Here is a 15,610-nt window from a genome sequence, read left to right on the forward strand (position 1 = left end):
ATTTTTTTGCTACTTTTTCAAGTTCCTCTGGCCCCTTTTGGAGACCCCTTACTATAGCCCTCTTCTCTCTACTGCTGCTGGCCGTCTCTGAGAGTTTTCTCTCCCTGTGGTCTTCAGACTTCCTGTTTCTCTTCTCCATGATGTAATTTCTGGGTCAGACTTGTGGACGCCCTCTTTTTAATGCAGCTCCATATGTTTTCCTCTCCTCCCTTCCTCTGGCAGCAGCACTTTCTAGTTCTAGTGGGTCTTGAAGGGCTCCAGATGGATGGTTTGGTCCATTGCTCTTTCTCCTGGCAGGGACTGTTTGTAAATGATCCTGAATGAATTGAGTTCCTGCCCGGTCCATACATTTCCCCTTGAAAGTTAAAGCTGCAGCTTCCCTCCTTGACCTGCTCTGTCACCTACCAGGCTTGACTTGCTCAAGGCTGCAGAGCTCCTCCAGAGTTCTTTTTTCTATCTTTTATATGCTTTCCTCTCATTCCCTCTTGACTGAATAGAAAAACATTCCATGTTTAAAATAGTCTTGATTTATTTTGAAAATATCTGCCTGACAAATCCAAATTCTGCCCTCCTTTCTCATTGCTTTTATTTAATATGCAGGTACTGAGCAGTTGTATGTTTGGGAGACTCTACTAAATACACGTTTTCTCTTAATACTCAAGCAAACCTTACTATAATTACTATTATTATTTCCATTTTGTAGATGAAAAAATTACTGGTAAGTAGAAGAGGCGTAATTTTCACCCGGGACTGTTCTACACCAAAACCAACACTCTTTTTTTTTTTAATTTATTTTTTTATACAGCAGGTTCTTATTAGTCATCAGTTTTATACACATCAGTGCATACATGTCAATCCCAATCGCCCAATCCGTCACACCACCACCCCAAAACCAACACTCTTAACCAGTATTCTGTGCTAAGGGACTTTGCAGTCACTTCAGTTGCTGAATTCCAAATTAGTCCTCAGTACATTAGAGAAGCAGGAAATGAAGGGAAGAGGGTAAGAACTCACATTTCTGTCCTCCTGACGGTGCTAATTCTGCTCCCTAACTTTGGAATAAGTTCAAATGACTCCACTTTGCCCCTCCTACCTCTTCTTCCATCTGCTTTTTAATCTTTGTCTCTTCCACACACCCCCGCCCCCCGACACCTTCTTTCTTCTTCTCATAAATCTCAAGTGGCAAAAGGTCAAGAAGAAAGGGGCAGGGGAAAAGAAACGAAATGTAATGCTGATCCTTTCTCCTCCCACTGCAGTCCTGATTCTATAGGTAATCATATTATTTCTTTCCGTTGTTTAACTCTTTTCACAAGATCCTCTCAGGGTCTACCTCTAGCACCGGAGCCCTGTATCATGTTTGTTTCCATGTTACAGATGAGAGGTTTCCTGTGTTGAAAGGTACCTTAGAAAAGTCCACAAGATGAAATTATATACTCACAAATAGCTACCCAAGTTGACATGGTTAGATATTTAAAACATAAAGTCAAATGTTCAAATCCAGTGTCTGTCCACTGCACCAGACTGACCATAGGAATAACTTCAGTGTGTATTTACCGCTGCAGTTTCTTCGTAACAAAATTGGTTTGCAGTCCACTGGGGATGAGTCCTAGATTTTTGGGTGAACTACATCACTCTGAGGATATTTTCAGTGCCCATTTAATGTGAATATTTTAAATTTTACAGTGATGAACAGCAGCGAGATTATTTAATGGAAAGACGGGACCTCGCCATTGATTTTATTTTTTCTTTAGTATTAATAGAAGTTTTGAAACAGGTAGGTCATTAATTTAATGTTACTTTAGATAAGATTTATTTATCTAAAATCTACTTATGTTTTTAAGGTCAAGTTTATTAAATTGTTCATGAATTTCAAATACTATGTCATGAATTATATTTATTGATTGTTAAAGGCCATATGTAGTTCATTGTGAGTACTCTTACTGATTTGATCTTTAATATTCCCTTCCAAGTTGAGCCATCTTTTTTTTTTTTTCCAGATTCCACTTCATCCTGTAATAGACAGTTTAATACATGATGTTATTAACTTGGCTTTCAAGCACTTTAAGTACAAAGAAGGGTAAAGTAATTTGTCATCTTCGAATTTGAAGAAGTTGGGTACTTAAAACTAAATCAAGTTTGCTCTTTTCAGATGACCTGGGGGGATTCCTAACTTGTCTAATTGTATGTTATTTAGGTACCTTGGTCCTAACACTGCCAATATGCACATTGTGGCAGACCTGTATGCAGAAGTCATTGGAGTGTTGGCACAAGCTAAGTAAGTGAACCTCAGAATCGTTCACCATAAGAACATGAGTGCCTCTTCTGGGCCAACCCAGCCCTACTGTCAGGAGGGGGGAGGGTGTGAGCTTACCAGAAACTAGGGTTTATTTATGCTGTGTGTGCCCTGTCTCTGAACCTCACAAGAAGCTCCCCAGGACAAGTACCAAGTCTTTCTCCAATTTGTTTTCTCCTTTAGCTTTTTCACTTGGCAGTTGGGCCAGATCCTACCAAGAGTCCATGAGTTTCAGACTATTGCATCCGAGAAAGAAATGAACTAACCAAAGTACTTTTCTTCCTGCTTAATTTTCCAAAGAAGTTTATCAGTTTTAAAAGTTGTGTTTTCTATATTCCATGAGTGGGTGGTTACGATATAGCATCCATGAGTGGGAAAATTCCATTCTAGAATGTGCCTTTACTATAGACCTTACTTAATTCACCTGAGCTAAAAATGTCCCAGACTCTGTCATGGAAACAAGTCAGAAAATTCTCATTGCTAAATATATCTGGCCCATAACACTACTTAGCAGGCTAGAACAAAGTGGTATTAGACTCTTAGCGATAATATACTTCTTCCAAAAGTGATGTCACACCCTATTCACCCATCTTCATCTTATTCAACCCTGAGGCAAGTCGGGCAAGATCCTGAATTTCTAGGTTAGGCAAAGTGAGCCAGAGACATACTGTGAATCCATGCCAAGAGGCCAGCTGGGAACAACAGTGATGCCCTGATCTTTGTGAAATTGCAACCCTCAGAAAGATTTGTATCTTCAAGAGATGGAATTTCCTAACTTAGCAGTGTGGAAACGCTCAAGTTATCACAAAACAAAATTTTTAAAAAGTACTTACTCAGCACCTTTAGCTAGCCAAAACATAGTCAAGAACTCAGGAAACAGACCCCAAAAACTCCTTGAGGTGAGTTATTTATTTAACCCTGGTTGTCTGTTCATCTTGACTGTTTTCTTCTAACACATGAAACATCGGTACTAGGTGGAAGAGACCTAGATACACTGACGCCCTGAGAAATATCAGGCTCGAAAACTGACAGCAACAGAGAGGAAAGAGAAACTGGCCAAAGCATACGTAAGAACCAAACATTAGAGTTACCTGGACCATTTTGCATGAGAATATATATTGTACGTTTATTATAGCCCATCGTAATAATTGCAGTTCATGAAACACTTAAAAAACTTAAAAAAGTGTAATGCGTTTTGGAGAGATTTCCTTTGCAATTAAATAATAAAAGTATTGGCTTTTTGAGGGAATAAGCTGCAGTTATCTGGCAGATTAACTCCTGTGTCTCTACCTCATTCCTAGAAAAGATCAGAAAAATGAGTTGTTAATATGTATTTTGGCTGCTTTGTCAAACCCTGGAAATCTCATCATATTCCTTTGTAATTACCCCAGCCTAACTCTCTTATACAATCATTTGGAAAGTTTAATATGCCAGAAATGACTTCTTGTGTTTTTCTTAGTTTTGTGAACTGTACATAACAATATCGATTACTATAGAATGACTTGCCTTAGCTACACTGATTTTCAGTTGGTTGAGAATGAATTGAGAGACAACGTCATAATTAAAGCAACATTCTAAGGTTGTAGGAATTTCCTTATTAGGTCTGATTGACGATCCACTGAGCCGGTGTTTTCTTGCCAACAAGGACTTTTTAAAATTTTCATGTCAGTATTAGTCTCAATTCTGCAATAGGAGGCTATAACAAATGCCTCAGTTTGGATAATGCTCTAGTACTTTTTAGTCACAAGAAAACGCTTTCACCAGTGGCTTCTTGCAGTAATTGCAGTAATATATAGTAATCCCACTGATAAATTCTTAACCAGTCGGTATAGAGTTAACCTTTATTGATAGACAGTACAGTCTTAAACTGGTGTCACGCTACAAATTATCACATTACATTCTTCTCATAAGTACACCAGGACCATTACTTTATTGTCGCCTTAGAAAATTACTGCTTCCTTTGTTCTCAGTGGGGGGAAAAAAAGGATGTATGCCTATTTGGTATAGGATGGTTATCTTTTTTTAAAAATAAACTTGAGTAATGTAACAATTCTAATTTTAGATTTTATATCTAGATCACAGGGGTAATGCACTAAAATATCTTCTTCATTCTGACTTTAGATATTAATATTTAGTTTGGTCTTTAAGTTTTAGCAGAATCACTATTTTTAATCTTACTAGTGATAATGTGCTCAATTCCTGTCATTAAGGGAAAAAAATTTTTTTTTTTGCTATTAAGTGATATTCACCCAGGGTCTTGACTTTTTCAAAGTCAATTAAGTTAAAATTAGATTTTTTAAGGTAAGTTTTTTGGATTAAAATCTGACATATTCATTTAAATAGTAATGATTGCTTGTAAGATTCATTCCAAAACTGCTCTCTCTTTATGTGATATAATTTTAATATATATATTCTTATACTCTCACTTAAATAATATCTACTATACATTTTAAAGCAGAAGACTGAGTAATCATTTAGTTACTGTATTTACTAAAGAATACTAAACACTCTAGGCATGGTCATTGAAAAGAAATTTATTTTTCCCTAAAATTATTTGAAGGGAAAATAGATTTTAAGTGCAAATAGATTTTTGGATTATTTTTATTTTAAAATAACATGTTTATGTCATGTGGGACTTTTTAAAGTAAAAGATAGCTATATTTATTTTTAAATGAGAAATAAATAGACTTTTAGCCACTAACTCGTGAGAGTACTGAAATAGTGAGGTGTACAAATAACCTGCCTTTTCCTCCCTCTCCTTGTTTTAGTCACGGATTAGAAAAGAAAAACACACTTTCTAAGTATCATGTGATCTTTAAAACAATATAACTCTAACCTGTAAAGTTACTTTCTTCTTTTAAAGTCTCACATTTCAAAATTAAAGCCATAGTTTTTTTTGTTTTTTTTTTTTTACTGTTTGGAAATAATTTGAAATAAAATATAATTTTTAAAAATCTAGTTTTTATAGATTTTATAAATTTTTATAATCTTGATTGAAAGTGTCACTTCCTTCTCTTTGCTCTGCCATTTCTGCTTCCTGTCCTTCATCTGTCTCTACCTAAAACCTCTGTTCACCCTTTTACCCTAACATAAATCACCTCTGAAATCTCTGATTGTCCAGCTGGAAAGAGCCCCTTCATTGTCCAGTGCCCCCGGAGCCTCTTCAGGTGTATTATTCACATAAAGGACAGTGTGAAATATGAGAAAGTGATTTGGCCTGGGGCATTTAACCAGCCTGAAGGACCAGAGAGATCCAGGCAAATTCCCAGGCCCATGGTAACATACCTCATAAATAATAATACTGGTTATTATTCTTATTAAAATTATTACTATTATTCACATGGCTCATGGTCAATGCTACATTGTCTTACCTTTCCAGTTAAACTGTATACTGTTCTAAATAGACAGGGACTACATTTCACAGCTCATGACTGTCTAAGGCAGCTACAAAATAGTGGACATTCCTGGAATTCACAGTAGAAGATCACAAAGTCTCACCTTTTTCACTTTGACCTTTCAATCTGTTTCTTCATTCATAAAATGGAAACGCATTCACTACCTGTTTTCTGCTCCATTGCCTTCTTAAAATCTTTTTCTTTTGTATGCAGCAAACATAAAGAAAAATCCATAAGTTGTTTAGAAAATACAAACAACTTTAACAAATTGTTACCAAATGAACACCATGTAACCTCCTGCATTCCAGCCGAGAACGAGAAAATTGCCGCTCTCACGAAGCCCGCAACAGCCAACTTGCCAATCATACACCTCTTGCACTGCCTTTTGGTGACACCATATCTGTATGTGTACCACCTCCCTTATATGTCCTAAAATTTCTGCTTTGAGGTGTCAAAAGTTGCGATTCCAAACTTCTGGGATTTTATTAATTGGCCTTTAACTTTTATAGTCGTAATTACCCTCTGTGATCATGCCTTGCTTCTAATTGATCCTTTGCAGAAACTCAGGCTGATAGTTTCAGGAAACAAAATACAATGAGTCTTAGAATGCTTTCCTTGTTTTTCCTTTTCTTAACCAATAGTCAAACCAGCCATCTCAGAAATAGTTTGGATGACTTGTTTGAATATGTTCCTTTACCCTTAGGCACTTTGACAACCTGCTACTTTCCATCCTCTTAGGATCTGTTCTCTTTTTAAACTTTTTATGATAATGTTGTTGTTGTAATTAATGTTATTAATTATTAATATTATTTTACTTTCAAACAATATAAATACCTTAAGTTCCTTGGGGACTGTGTCTTTTTATTTGTAGAATCCCATACATGATTAGAGAGCTTTTAGAGATGATTTGAATTTTCCCATTACTAGATTTTCCTTCAACCTGAAAATATTTTTTTCAATAATCATTAACCTAAAACTATAAAAGAAGCAACAACAGAAAACTGTGGAAATGGATGTAGGACTATTACTTGGCGTTATTCGCTGTCATGGTCAGAAATACCTGGCCTCCTATGTTATTGCTCATCTCACAGTTGGATACTTCAGGCCCTTGGGGTCTGTAAGTACCTGGGAAATTGCTAAGCCTGAGGAAATGGAGCTTTTCATCATGCTCAGTTTAAGGGCTGAACCATTTTGAGAGGCTCTAAATAACCTTGGATCTTCTCCCTAGCCTGAAGGAGACATTGAGCATCTGATAGAATAAGAGAAGAAAGGAGAAGATGGGACTCTTTACTATATCCTCAATATCAAAACCTTTACAAGATGACAGCCATCGTACCTCAGCTGATTCGAAGGTCCCCGTCACTGTGCCCTGTCACTCTTAGATGCTGGGGACCTACTTTACCGTTACTTTCCTACCCATTATTTGATAAATCACGCACGTTCTCTTCTTAGATTCCCTGCTGTAAAGAAGAAATTTATGGCAGAGCTCAAAGAATTACGGCACAAGGAGCAGAGCCCGTATGTCGTTCAAAGCATTATCAGCTTGATAATGGGGATGAAGTTCTTTCGAATTAAGATGTATCCGGTGGAGGACTTCGAGGCCTCTCTCCAGTTTATGCAGGTACTGTCTTGGGCAGGAGAACTCAGGGGCTGTCAGCTTGAAGCATCTGCCTTCCTTAGAGTGACTGACCTGGACGGTGAGAACCCATTCACTCGCGCATATGTAAAAGAATCCTACGCTTTTTCCTCAATAATTCATAAAGGGCTTCGTAACCAAGTAATAGAGTTTCAGGCACTTAAGTTCATTTTTAAACTCATATCACCTTTGGAGTAGGGTGTACAGTAGAATCTTATTTGTAGACTTTTTTTCCCTCTTTTTTACCCATTGGCTGCATATCGTTCTGTCAGTAAAATATAGCTGGTTTTTTACTTTCTGAGATCGATAGCATTGAGTTGGCGATATTAACATTTCCAGGCATCAGAACTTTAAGTAATGATATCTTTTTTATTCATACTATAAAAAGGAATCAATTTTTAAAAAATCAACTAAACCATACAGGTTTAGGTGTCTGTGACACAGTGTTCACCATTATGTACTAAAAAAAAGAATTATTGCTAATGAGGATTTCCCAGAATACACAGCTCTATTGGTTTTTCTCTGTGTGTGTGTGTGTGTGTGTGTGTGTGTGTGTGTGTGTGTGTGTTTTGTTTTGTTTTTTTGGCCACAAGGCAGGCCTGTGGGATCTTAGTTTTCCGACCAGGCATCCAACTTGCGCCCCCTGCATTGGAAGCGCAGAGTCTTAACCACCGGAATGCCAAGGAAGTCCGCACAGCTCTATTAGATTTTATAAAACTTTAGTATCTAAAGGGATTTTTTTTCTAATGCTGCTGTGAATTAGATCTAGTGAGGATCTTAATAAAGAGTTTAGATACAGGGGTTATGAGTGTAGGTTGTACCACTTCATACCCACTAGGATGGCTGTGAGCCAAAGGACAGACAACAGCAAGTTATCTGTTGGTGAGGATGCAGAGCAATTGGAACCCTCATACGCTGCTGGTGGGAATGGAAAACAGCACAGCAGCTTCTGAAACAGTTTGGCAGTTCCTCAGACGTTGAAATCTAGAATTACTATATAATCCAGTAATTCCAATTCTAGGTATATAGCCAAGAGAAATGAAAATATATGTCCACACAAAAACTTGAATGCAAACGTTCATAGGAGCATTATTCATAATAGCAAATGTCCAGGATAGGCAAATCGGTAGAGACAGAAAGTAGAGTAGTCGTGTAGGGCTGGAGGAGGACGCCGTGGATGCAGAGGTTAGGGATGCCTGCTAACAGGTGCAAAGTTTCTTTCTGGGAATGAAAAGGTTCTAAATTTGATTGTGGTGAAAGATGTACAATTGTGAATATATTAAAAGCTATCAAGTTATATACTTTATAAGGGTGAATTGCATGGTATGTGAATTGTATCTCAAAAAAGCAGTTTAGGGCTTCCCTGGTGGTGCAGTTGTTGAGAGTCCGCCTGCCAATGCAGGGGACACAGGTTCGTGCCCCGGTCCGGGAAGATCCCACATGCCGCGGAGCGGTTGGGCCCGTGAGCCATGGCCGCTGAGCCTGCACGTCCGGAGCCTGTGCTCCGCAACGGGAGAGGCCGCAACAGTGAGAGGCCTGCGTACTGGGGAAAAAATAAATAAAAAAAAAGCAGTTAAAAAAAAAAAAAGAATATAGGCCCTGTATCAAATTTCTTGGGTTTGAATTCAAGCTTCAGCACTTACCAGCTCTGTGACCTTGGACAAGTCACACTTAACCCCTCCCAGCATCGCTTACCTTGTCTGCAGAGTGGTAATAATGACACTAACTTTGGAAGGTGGTTCTGAGCATTCTTGGCACGTGGTAAGGACTCACTAAATGCTAACTATTTTTATCTCTCTCTCATGCTAATGATTTGTGTATCTAGGTACTTGCATTAAGATTTGAGACAGTATTTACATATGTATGCAAAATAATGTAGGAAAAGGGCCACAATTCTGGGGACCATAAAGCTCTATTCTGTATTGGGAAACTCTCAAAGACTTCCCATTCTGGCAGTGCCTATCTCGGACTGATGTCTTAGTATGATATTGATATACTGGGAACTTGAGTAACTGTTGTTGGTGATAGTTCCAATGTGGACTGAAAATAAGACGTAATAGCTGACACAGATATTAAAGTGTCATCACCAATACATGTAGCCTTGGACCTTTCCATGAAAACAACATGTAAAAAAGACCACAGTAAGTTACTACCCAAAAGACCAGGAAGGGGAAAGGGGCTGGCAGAATTCTGGACAGGCCAGCTCTTCTAATATATTATTCCCTGGGCAGCCAAAAATACCCTTTTGTAGACAGGAGTCCACAAGCATCCTTGCTTAAGAAACTATTCCAAAGGTTTCTTGTCTGAGGTGGGGAAGGGAAGCATTCCAGACTTGCTCATGAAACTATCTGAATAATAAACACCTAAAATGTCAGGGCCTAACAAGTAAACAGCTCTGTGCCCAGGGCTGTCAGGGCCTAAAATAAGGTTAATGTCTTCTGCCTCTCTTCCCATGGTTACCTTCTCTGGGGATCTGTGCTTGTGGGTTAATCAAGGCCCCAGGGCCCCCCACACAGTAGGTAGTCAATAGAAATTTCTTGCAAATGAGTCACTGAATGAACCAACTAGTAAGTCAGTGGATGAATGTCTGCTTCCTGGTTATAGATGCTTTGTCCTTTCAGCAAAGGACAGAGTGATTTTCAGTGATTTGGGGATAGAAGTTAGGGGGAGAGTAAGAAAACCAGCCTTGTAAAATGTCATTGGAAGATATTGTGAACTTAAATATAAATGCTTGAATCCAGTGATTTTTTAATAGATTATGGAATATGCTGTGTTATTGGGTGTGATTAAATTAAGATCTATTTGCTTAAATTTGCTGACATACATTTTCTGTGCACATTTCAATCTTTCTCCCTCCCTTTACTCTGTTTCTACTTCTTAGGAATGTGCACATTACTTCCTCGAGGTCAAAGACAAAGATATCAAGCATGCCTTGGCTGGGCTTTTTGTTGAAATTCTTGTCCCAGTTGCTGCTGTGAGTTACATTTTCATTTTTAAGAACTTCTTCAAATTGGATTAGAGAAGCAACAATTTCATTAATATAATATAAACATGCATCTCTATTTCAGGCTGTTAAAAATGAAGTAAATGTTCCCTGCCTCAGAAACTTTGTTGAAAGCCTATATGATACCACGCTGGAACTTTCTTCTCGAAAGAAGCATTCCTTGGTTAGTAACTCTGAGAAAATTCAAAAGACAAAACTGCAGAGACTCAAATTCCTAGGCTGAAATCTATTTGAGAGTCATAAGGGTTCCACAGATGGGAGAATTACCTACAGCTTCCTCAAAGAGAGGTAGCATTTCAAATTTTGGACCTTCCACCTATTACTGACCATGACTGAATCAAGGTAACATAAGGGGATTAGACCATGTCACCTCAAGGACCCTTCTAGTCCTAAAGATTCCGCTGTTTATTTTCAAGATGGGTTTAACTTATTTCTATTTTAATTTCTGAGTATTTTTTCAATCTGAAGGCTAAAGTTTATAACAACAGTTTCTTTTCTCAATCCCCAGGAAGCTTCACTGGCTAATTCCCATCCTGATATTCAGAATCAAAATGGAACCAGGCAGGAAAGGGAGTTGGGACACAGATAGCTGGCTATTGGAAAGATTCTCTGAAGGCTGAGAAAGCAGTTTCGGGGAATGCTTTTGTACTGAAGAGCAGCATAGAAAAGTCTTTTAAATTACCACAACTTTTTTCCTCCATGGTAAATAAAGCTCTGGTTTATGAATCAGCAGGTGGTAGACCAGCTGTAATTGTGATAGTATGGAGGAAGTGGGCTGCTTAGGGAGCTGGTTTCTAGCCTTGTTTATGCTAATCTTTAAAGTATGAACATTACCACCATTATTTGAGTAAATAGTTGCTTTGCTGGCAGTGGTGACAGATTTGCTCATTTGTCTACATTCTGTGGTCGTGGTGACTGCTTGTATTTTTGTTTTTAAATTGCTAGCTGGAATTAGAGTTGCACTCAATGGCAGTAATAGTTCAAAGTCAGTTTAAAACTAAGTTAACAACAGCAAAAAAATAAGTGTATGAATTGTTAAGCACTGAGTCTCATTGTGGCAATAGATTTTTGCTAATTCAAGTTAATGGATGAGCGAGTTACATTTTTGTTTTAATCTTCACTAGCCCTAATTTTGGGGAGCGCCGTAATCTGGTTCAGCAAAATGGTGGTGGGTTCTGCATGTATATTGTTTGGGTGGCTGCCCACAAGCTTTTCTGTCTTCTCCAGTTGCTGCGGGAAACCTGCCCAGTTAGGCAGGAAAAGCACAGTAGCACCTCTGTTTATTCACTCGTAAGCAGATTCCTTCTGCGGTTAAATTTGTCTGGGTGGAGTTTACCGATGCAGTAACATTTCTTTTAGGAATCTTCCTTAATTACAGGAGGATTGCATGCAAAAGAAAACACATACACCTACCTCTAAGACAGGGACAAACTGGTAGATGTTTATGAGCCCGAAAGCCAGTAACATTTTCAAAATCAGTGTGCCTTCCTGCTTTTCTTCCTGAGGCTTGAGAGTGATCTACGATAGTTTGTTTTTAAAATTTATGAGTGAAGACTAAATCAGTGAATCAGATTTCCACTTATGATCCATGAAACTCACTCTCTACCCTCTACGTAACTCCAGAGCATTCCATCCCCATCGTCCTCAGAAAGCATTTGCAAAGTATCCACGTCTGCACCGCACTTGTTGCGCCTGGGTGTGTTACAAAGTGGGTGGTGGTTCCAGAGAGCGTGTGTCACCTGGTTGTTGTTGAAATAGACATCACCCTGTGACCTCATCTTCTCTCTCCTCAGGCCTTGTACCCGCTGGTGACCTGTCTGCTCTGCGTCAGCCAGAAGCAGCTATTCCTGAACAGGTGGCACGTTTTCCTCAACAACTGCTTATCCAACCTTAAAGTTAGTATTTGTCGGCTCAGAAGAGTCTTCTATAAAAATATGTATGAGTCCGAGCCTGGTTTGTGTGTTTCTGAGAGTGACTCCTGATGTCTGCAGGGGAAATGATCCTGTACTGTTTTGGAATAATGAAAAAAATATTAAGAAGAGTTTTCCTTATTAAATATAGTCAGTTTTAGAAGGCGACTGGGATTAAGAGGAATCATGTCAAATTGGGGGGGGGGGGAATCTTTTCTTTTAAAATTTTTTTTAAATTTTAATTTTCTTATTGAAGTATAGTCAATTTACAATGTTGTACACTCTCGTCTAAGAAGGATCACTTTAGAAGCTTTTTTTTTTTTTTTTTTAATATTTATTTGGCTGTACCGGGTCTTAGTTGCAGCACGTGGGATCTAGTTCCCTGATCAGGGAGTGAACCTGGGCCCCCTGCATTGGGAGTGTGGAGTCTTAGCCACTGGACTGCCAGGGAGGTCCCTAAGAAGGATCATTTTAAAGGTAGAATTAAATACCCCTCTATATGCATCTATGGTCACACTTTTTCTAAATGATTAAAAAAAGGGAGGCCACACTTCACTGGCAGAAGCTCACCTAAACCTCCTCCAGCCTTTCTCTAACCTCCTCCAGGCTAGGGAAATATTTGGGGGGGAACACGTTCCATTCTGTGGGAGGATTGACCTAGTAGCAGAGAACACTTATTTTCTGTCCCTGTTATTTGTGATTGAAGATGTTCTGTTCAAGCCACGTGCCAGTCAGTCCTCAGCATTCACTGAACAACAGCTGTTCAGATGTTGGGTGACATGAGAACCAATTCAGGGTGCCTGAAACCGAGGAACCTACAGTTAAACCAACTGTAATGGTTAGCTTTAAAATAGGCTTTATAACTTTTAATGTTGTGAACATATTTTAAGTTTTAGTGACCTATTGATAAAAGACAACTAAATGAACACTGTTTCTAATATGTGCAAATAGCACATATTTTTCACAGTTGTTCTCAGTTGTGTCCAAAGATGTTGAATTCCTTTTACAAGGTTAATACTTGCTGCTTTAGAATTTTTGAAATGCACTTAGTTGTAAAGTGCTGTATGTACTTATACATATTGCCTTGTCTTTTTTGTTCTAAGACCCTTTAATTTGGTGAAATGGTCAAGATTAATTATATTATTTTGTCATTTATCATATAATGACACAATAGTCTGCATTGGGGCTGTTTTAAGCACCAGCTGTGTACTGGCTCTAAAAGCTGATTGTGAAATCCAAGATTAGAATCGTTTATTTTCTTCAAATTGGCAGGGAAATATAATAGCAGTGGATATAGAATTAGCTTTTAAGAATTCTGGAAAACACAGTATTTTTCAGGGTATCAGCTATTATATAATGGCCACCTTCAGATGTTTGATGCAGGGATTTATCCATCCGTCAAACGCCTCCAACACATAACCCAATGTCATTTTTTTGTTATATTGGTCCATTTTTAAGTTATTCCGCTATTCCATTTAAATATTTTTTCTTCTACATTTTACACAAAGGGGAAAAGCTCATTTTGTTCAAAACGAAACAAAAGGAGAAATGATTAAGAATGTTCATTTTTCTGTATATATTATGCTAAATGTGTTTGTGATGAATTTTAGTTAGAACCAAACTAGTGTTTTGCCTGACAGTTTACTGTTGTGGCCAAAAATACCAAAATTCTTGGTGTCTGGAGTTGCTTTTGAAATACAGCAGCATAATCTTACTTTGCACTTAATTGCTTTAAAGTTAGAATGTTGTTTGAAGGTCTGGTCGAAGCCCACCAGAAAGGCTTAATAACAGGGTTACACACAGCCCTAGAGAGAAGGGCTGCACGCTCATGGTGTTTCCCTGTGCAAACGTTTCAAGCATCAGGATTTCTCAAAGGGAAAGACAATAGGATCAGAAGGAGTAGAGGTGCTAGGGAAGGTGCCGGAAATGGGAAAGATAGGGATGTTAGTTCTATAAAAATTAGATCTAGGGTCCCTGTTCTCAAGGAACTTGGCATTTCATTGGGGGATATGTAATGAAGTTTCAAAATACGTGATGCAGACAAGGAGGGATGTAAAAGTTGGGAGTAGGGAGTTACCTGTGCCATTTATGGAGGTCTGGTAATCCATGAAGCATGAAAGAGGTAGTTATTAGGCAACGGAAAGGCAATGATATTTCACTTTATGGGTAATAAATTGTTGGAATTCACCTCCTCAAGGGTAAAAGATACAGAAAGATTCTTGATGAATTACAATCGGAATAAAATTGTATCACACGTATTTAGAACTAAACCTGATGAGTTACAATCGAAATAAAATTGTATCACACATATTTAGAACTAAACCCAGTAGGGATTAAATGGGACCATTTAAAAAAATACAGAAAACCTTCCAAACCTCCTCAAGTGTCCTCGACAGGGAAGAAATACCTGAGGAAAAACTACCATGGCTTTAGGAGTACACTTTGTCTTGAATGGCTTCAGTGTTCTGTGGGATTTAGAGCCAAACATATCATTTCAGAAAGGACCACCAATCCAGCTCTTTCCTCTGGTCACCATCCCTTTTTCCCTGCATCCCCTCCCCTACTTGTCTCCCCATCCCCTATATGTACTCAAGTATAATGAACCCAGTGTTTGAACCTTACATGTTGAACTTGGTAGCCACCTTTGATAGGTTCTGCAGGGGAGAGCCATCAAGGTGGCAGCATGACATAGAGCAGAATAGAAATGTGTGTGAGTGTGAAAAATCTGCTTTCAAAGTAAACAAGCTCTCAGATTCAATGCTCATTTAACGTCAGTGCCCTGGTTTATCCTCAGCGTCAGTCTGTCAGAAGCAGGCTGCTTTGGTAACACAAACGTGAAGTCCTTATTTACACTTGTTAACTCGGTCAACCACGTATTAGCGATAGACCCTTGTAAAGTGGTGAGAAGTTTACAACACCTTCTCACCACGACCTTGACATCTTTCAGGAACCCCTGGTGAGTAGTGACCAATACTTTTTTCTTCTATGTATTTTATGTCGGAATCTGAACATATTGAGCTATTTTAAAATGTTACATTCCCTTCACATCTGCCATAATATGTCTCATTCTGAAAAGGGGAAATATGTTTTGAAAAATTGAGTTAATAGTACTTTTTTTTGTCATGAATCCCCATTTATGAATAGTTCTTTTAAAATGTAATTATTGTGTTCATAATAACTATGTACACGTTTCTTATCCTCGAAAATGGATAATATAATTGGGAGAATCTTTAAATTTCCTTTTCCTTAAAATAATGAATATAATATACCCGTGAGGTCTTGATCACAGAAACAAACAAAAAAGGAAACCTCAAAAGTTAAGAAATCTATTTACTGTATAATTAATAACAACAATAGGTCTCATTAATTGGA

At 38.2% G+C, this 15,610-nt stretch overlaps 1 protein-coding gene across 4 annotated transcripts in view; it reads left to right on the forward strand.

The window, feature by feature from the left end:
- Positions 1-15,610, forward strand: part of FRY (FRY microtubule binding protein) — a 424,933-nt gene that overhangs the window by 262,239 nt on the left and 147,084 nt on the right. For all 4 annotated transcript variants that reach the window (XM_073795022.1, XM_033843712.2, XM_019936771.3 and 1 more), the window contains 7 exons: positions 1,684-1,774; positions 1,998-2,077; positions 2,195-2,275; positions 7,141-7,309; positions 10,206-10,298; positions 10,393-10,491; positions 12,122-12,223. In XM_073795022.1, coding sequence (XP_073651123.1) covers positions 1,684-1,774; positions 1,998-2,077; positions 2,195-2,275; positions 7,141-7,309; positions 10,206-10,298; positions 10,393-10,491; positions 12,122-12,223 — 715 coding nt within the window. The remainder of the gene's footprint in view (positions 1-1,683; positions 1,775-1,997; positions 2,078-2,194; positions 2,276-7,140; positions 7,310-10,205; positions 10,299-10,392; positions 10,492-12,121; positions 12,224-15,610) is intronic.

The sequence above is a fragment of the Tursiops truncatus genome, chromosome 18 (genome assembly GCF_011762595.2).
Source record: "Tursiops truncatus isolate mTurTru1 chromosome 18, mTurTru1.mat.Y, whole genome shotgun sequence".
Lineage (NCBI taxonomy): Eukaryota > Metazoa > Chordata > Mammalia > Artiodactyla > Delphinidae > Tursiops > Tursiops truncatus.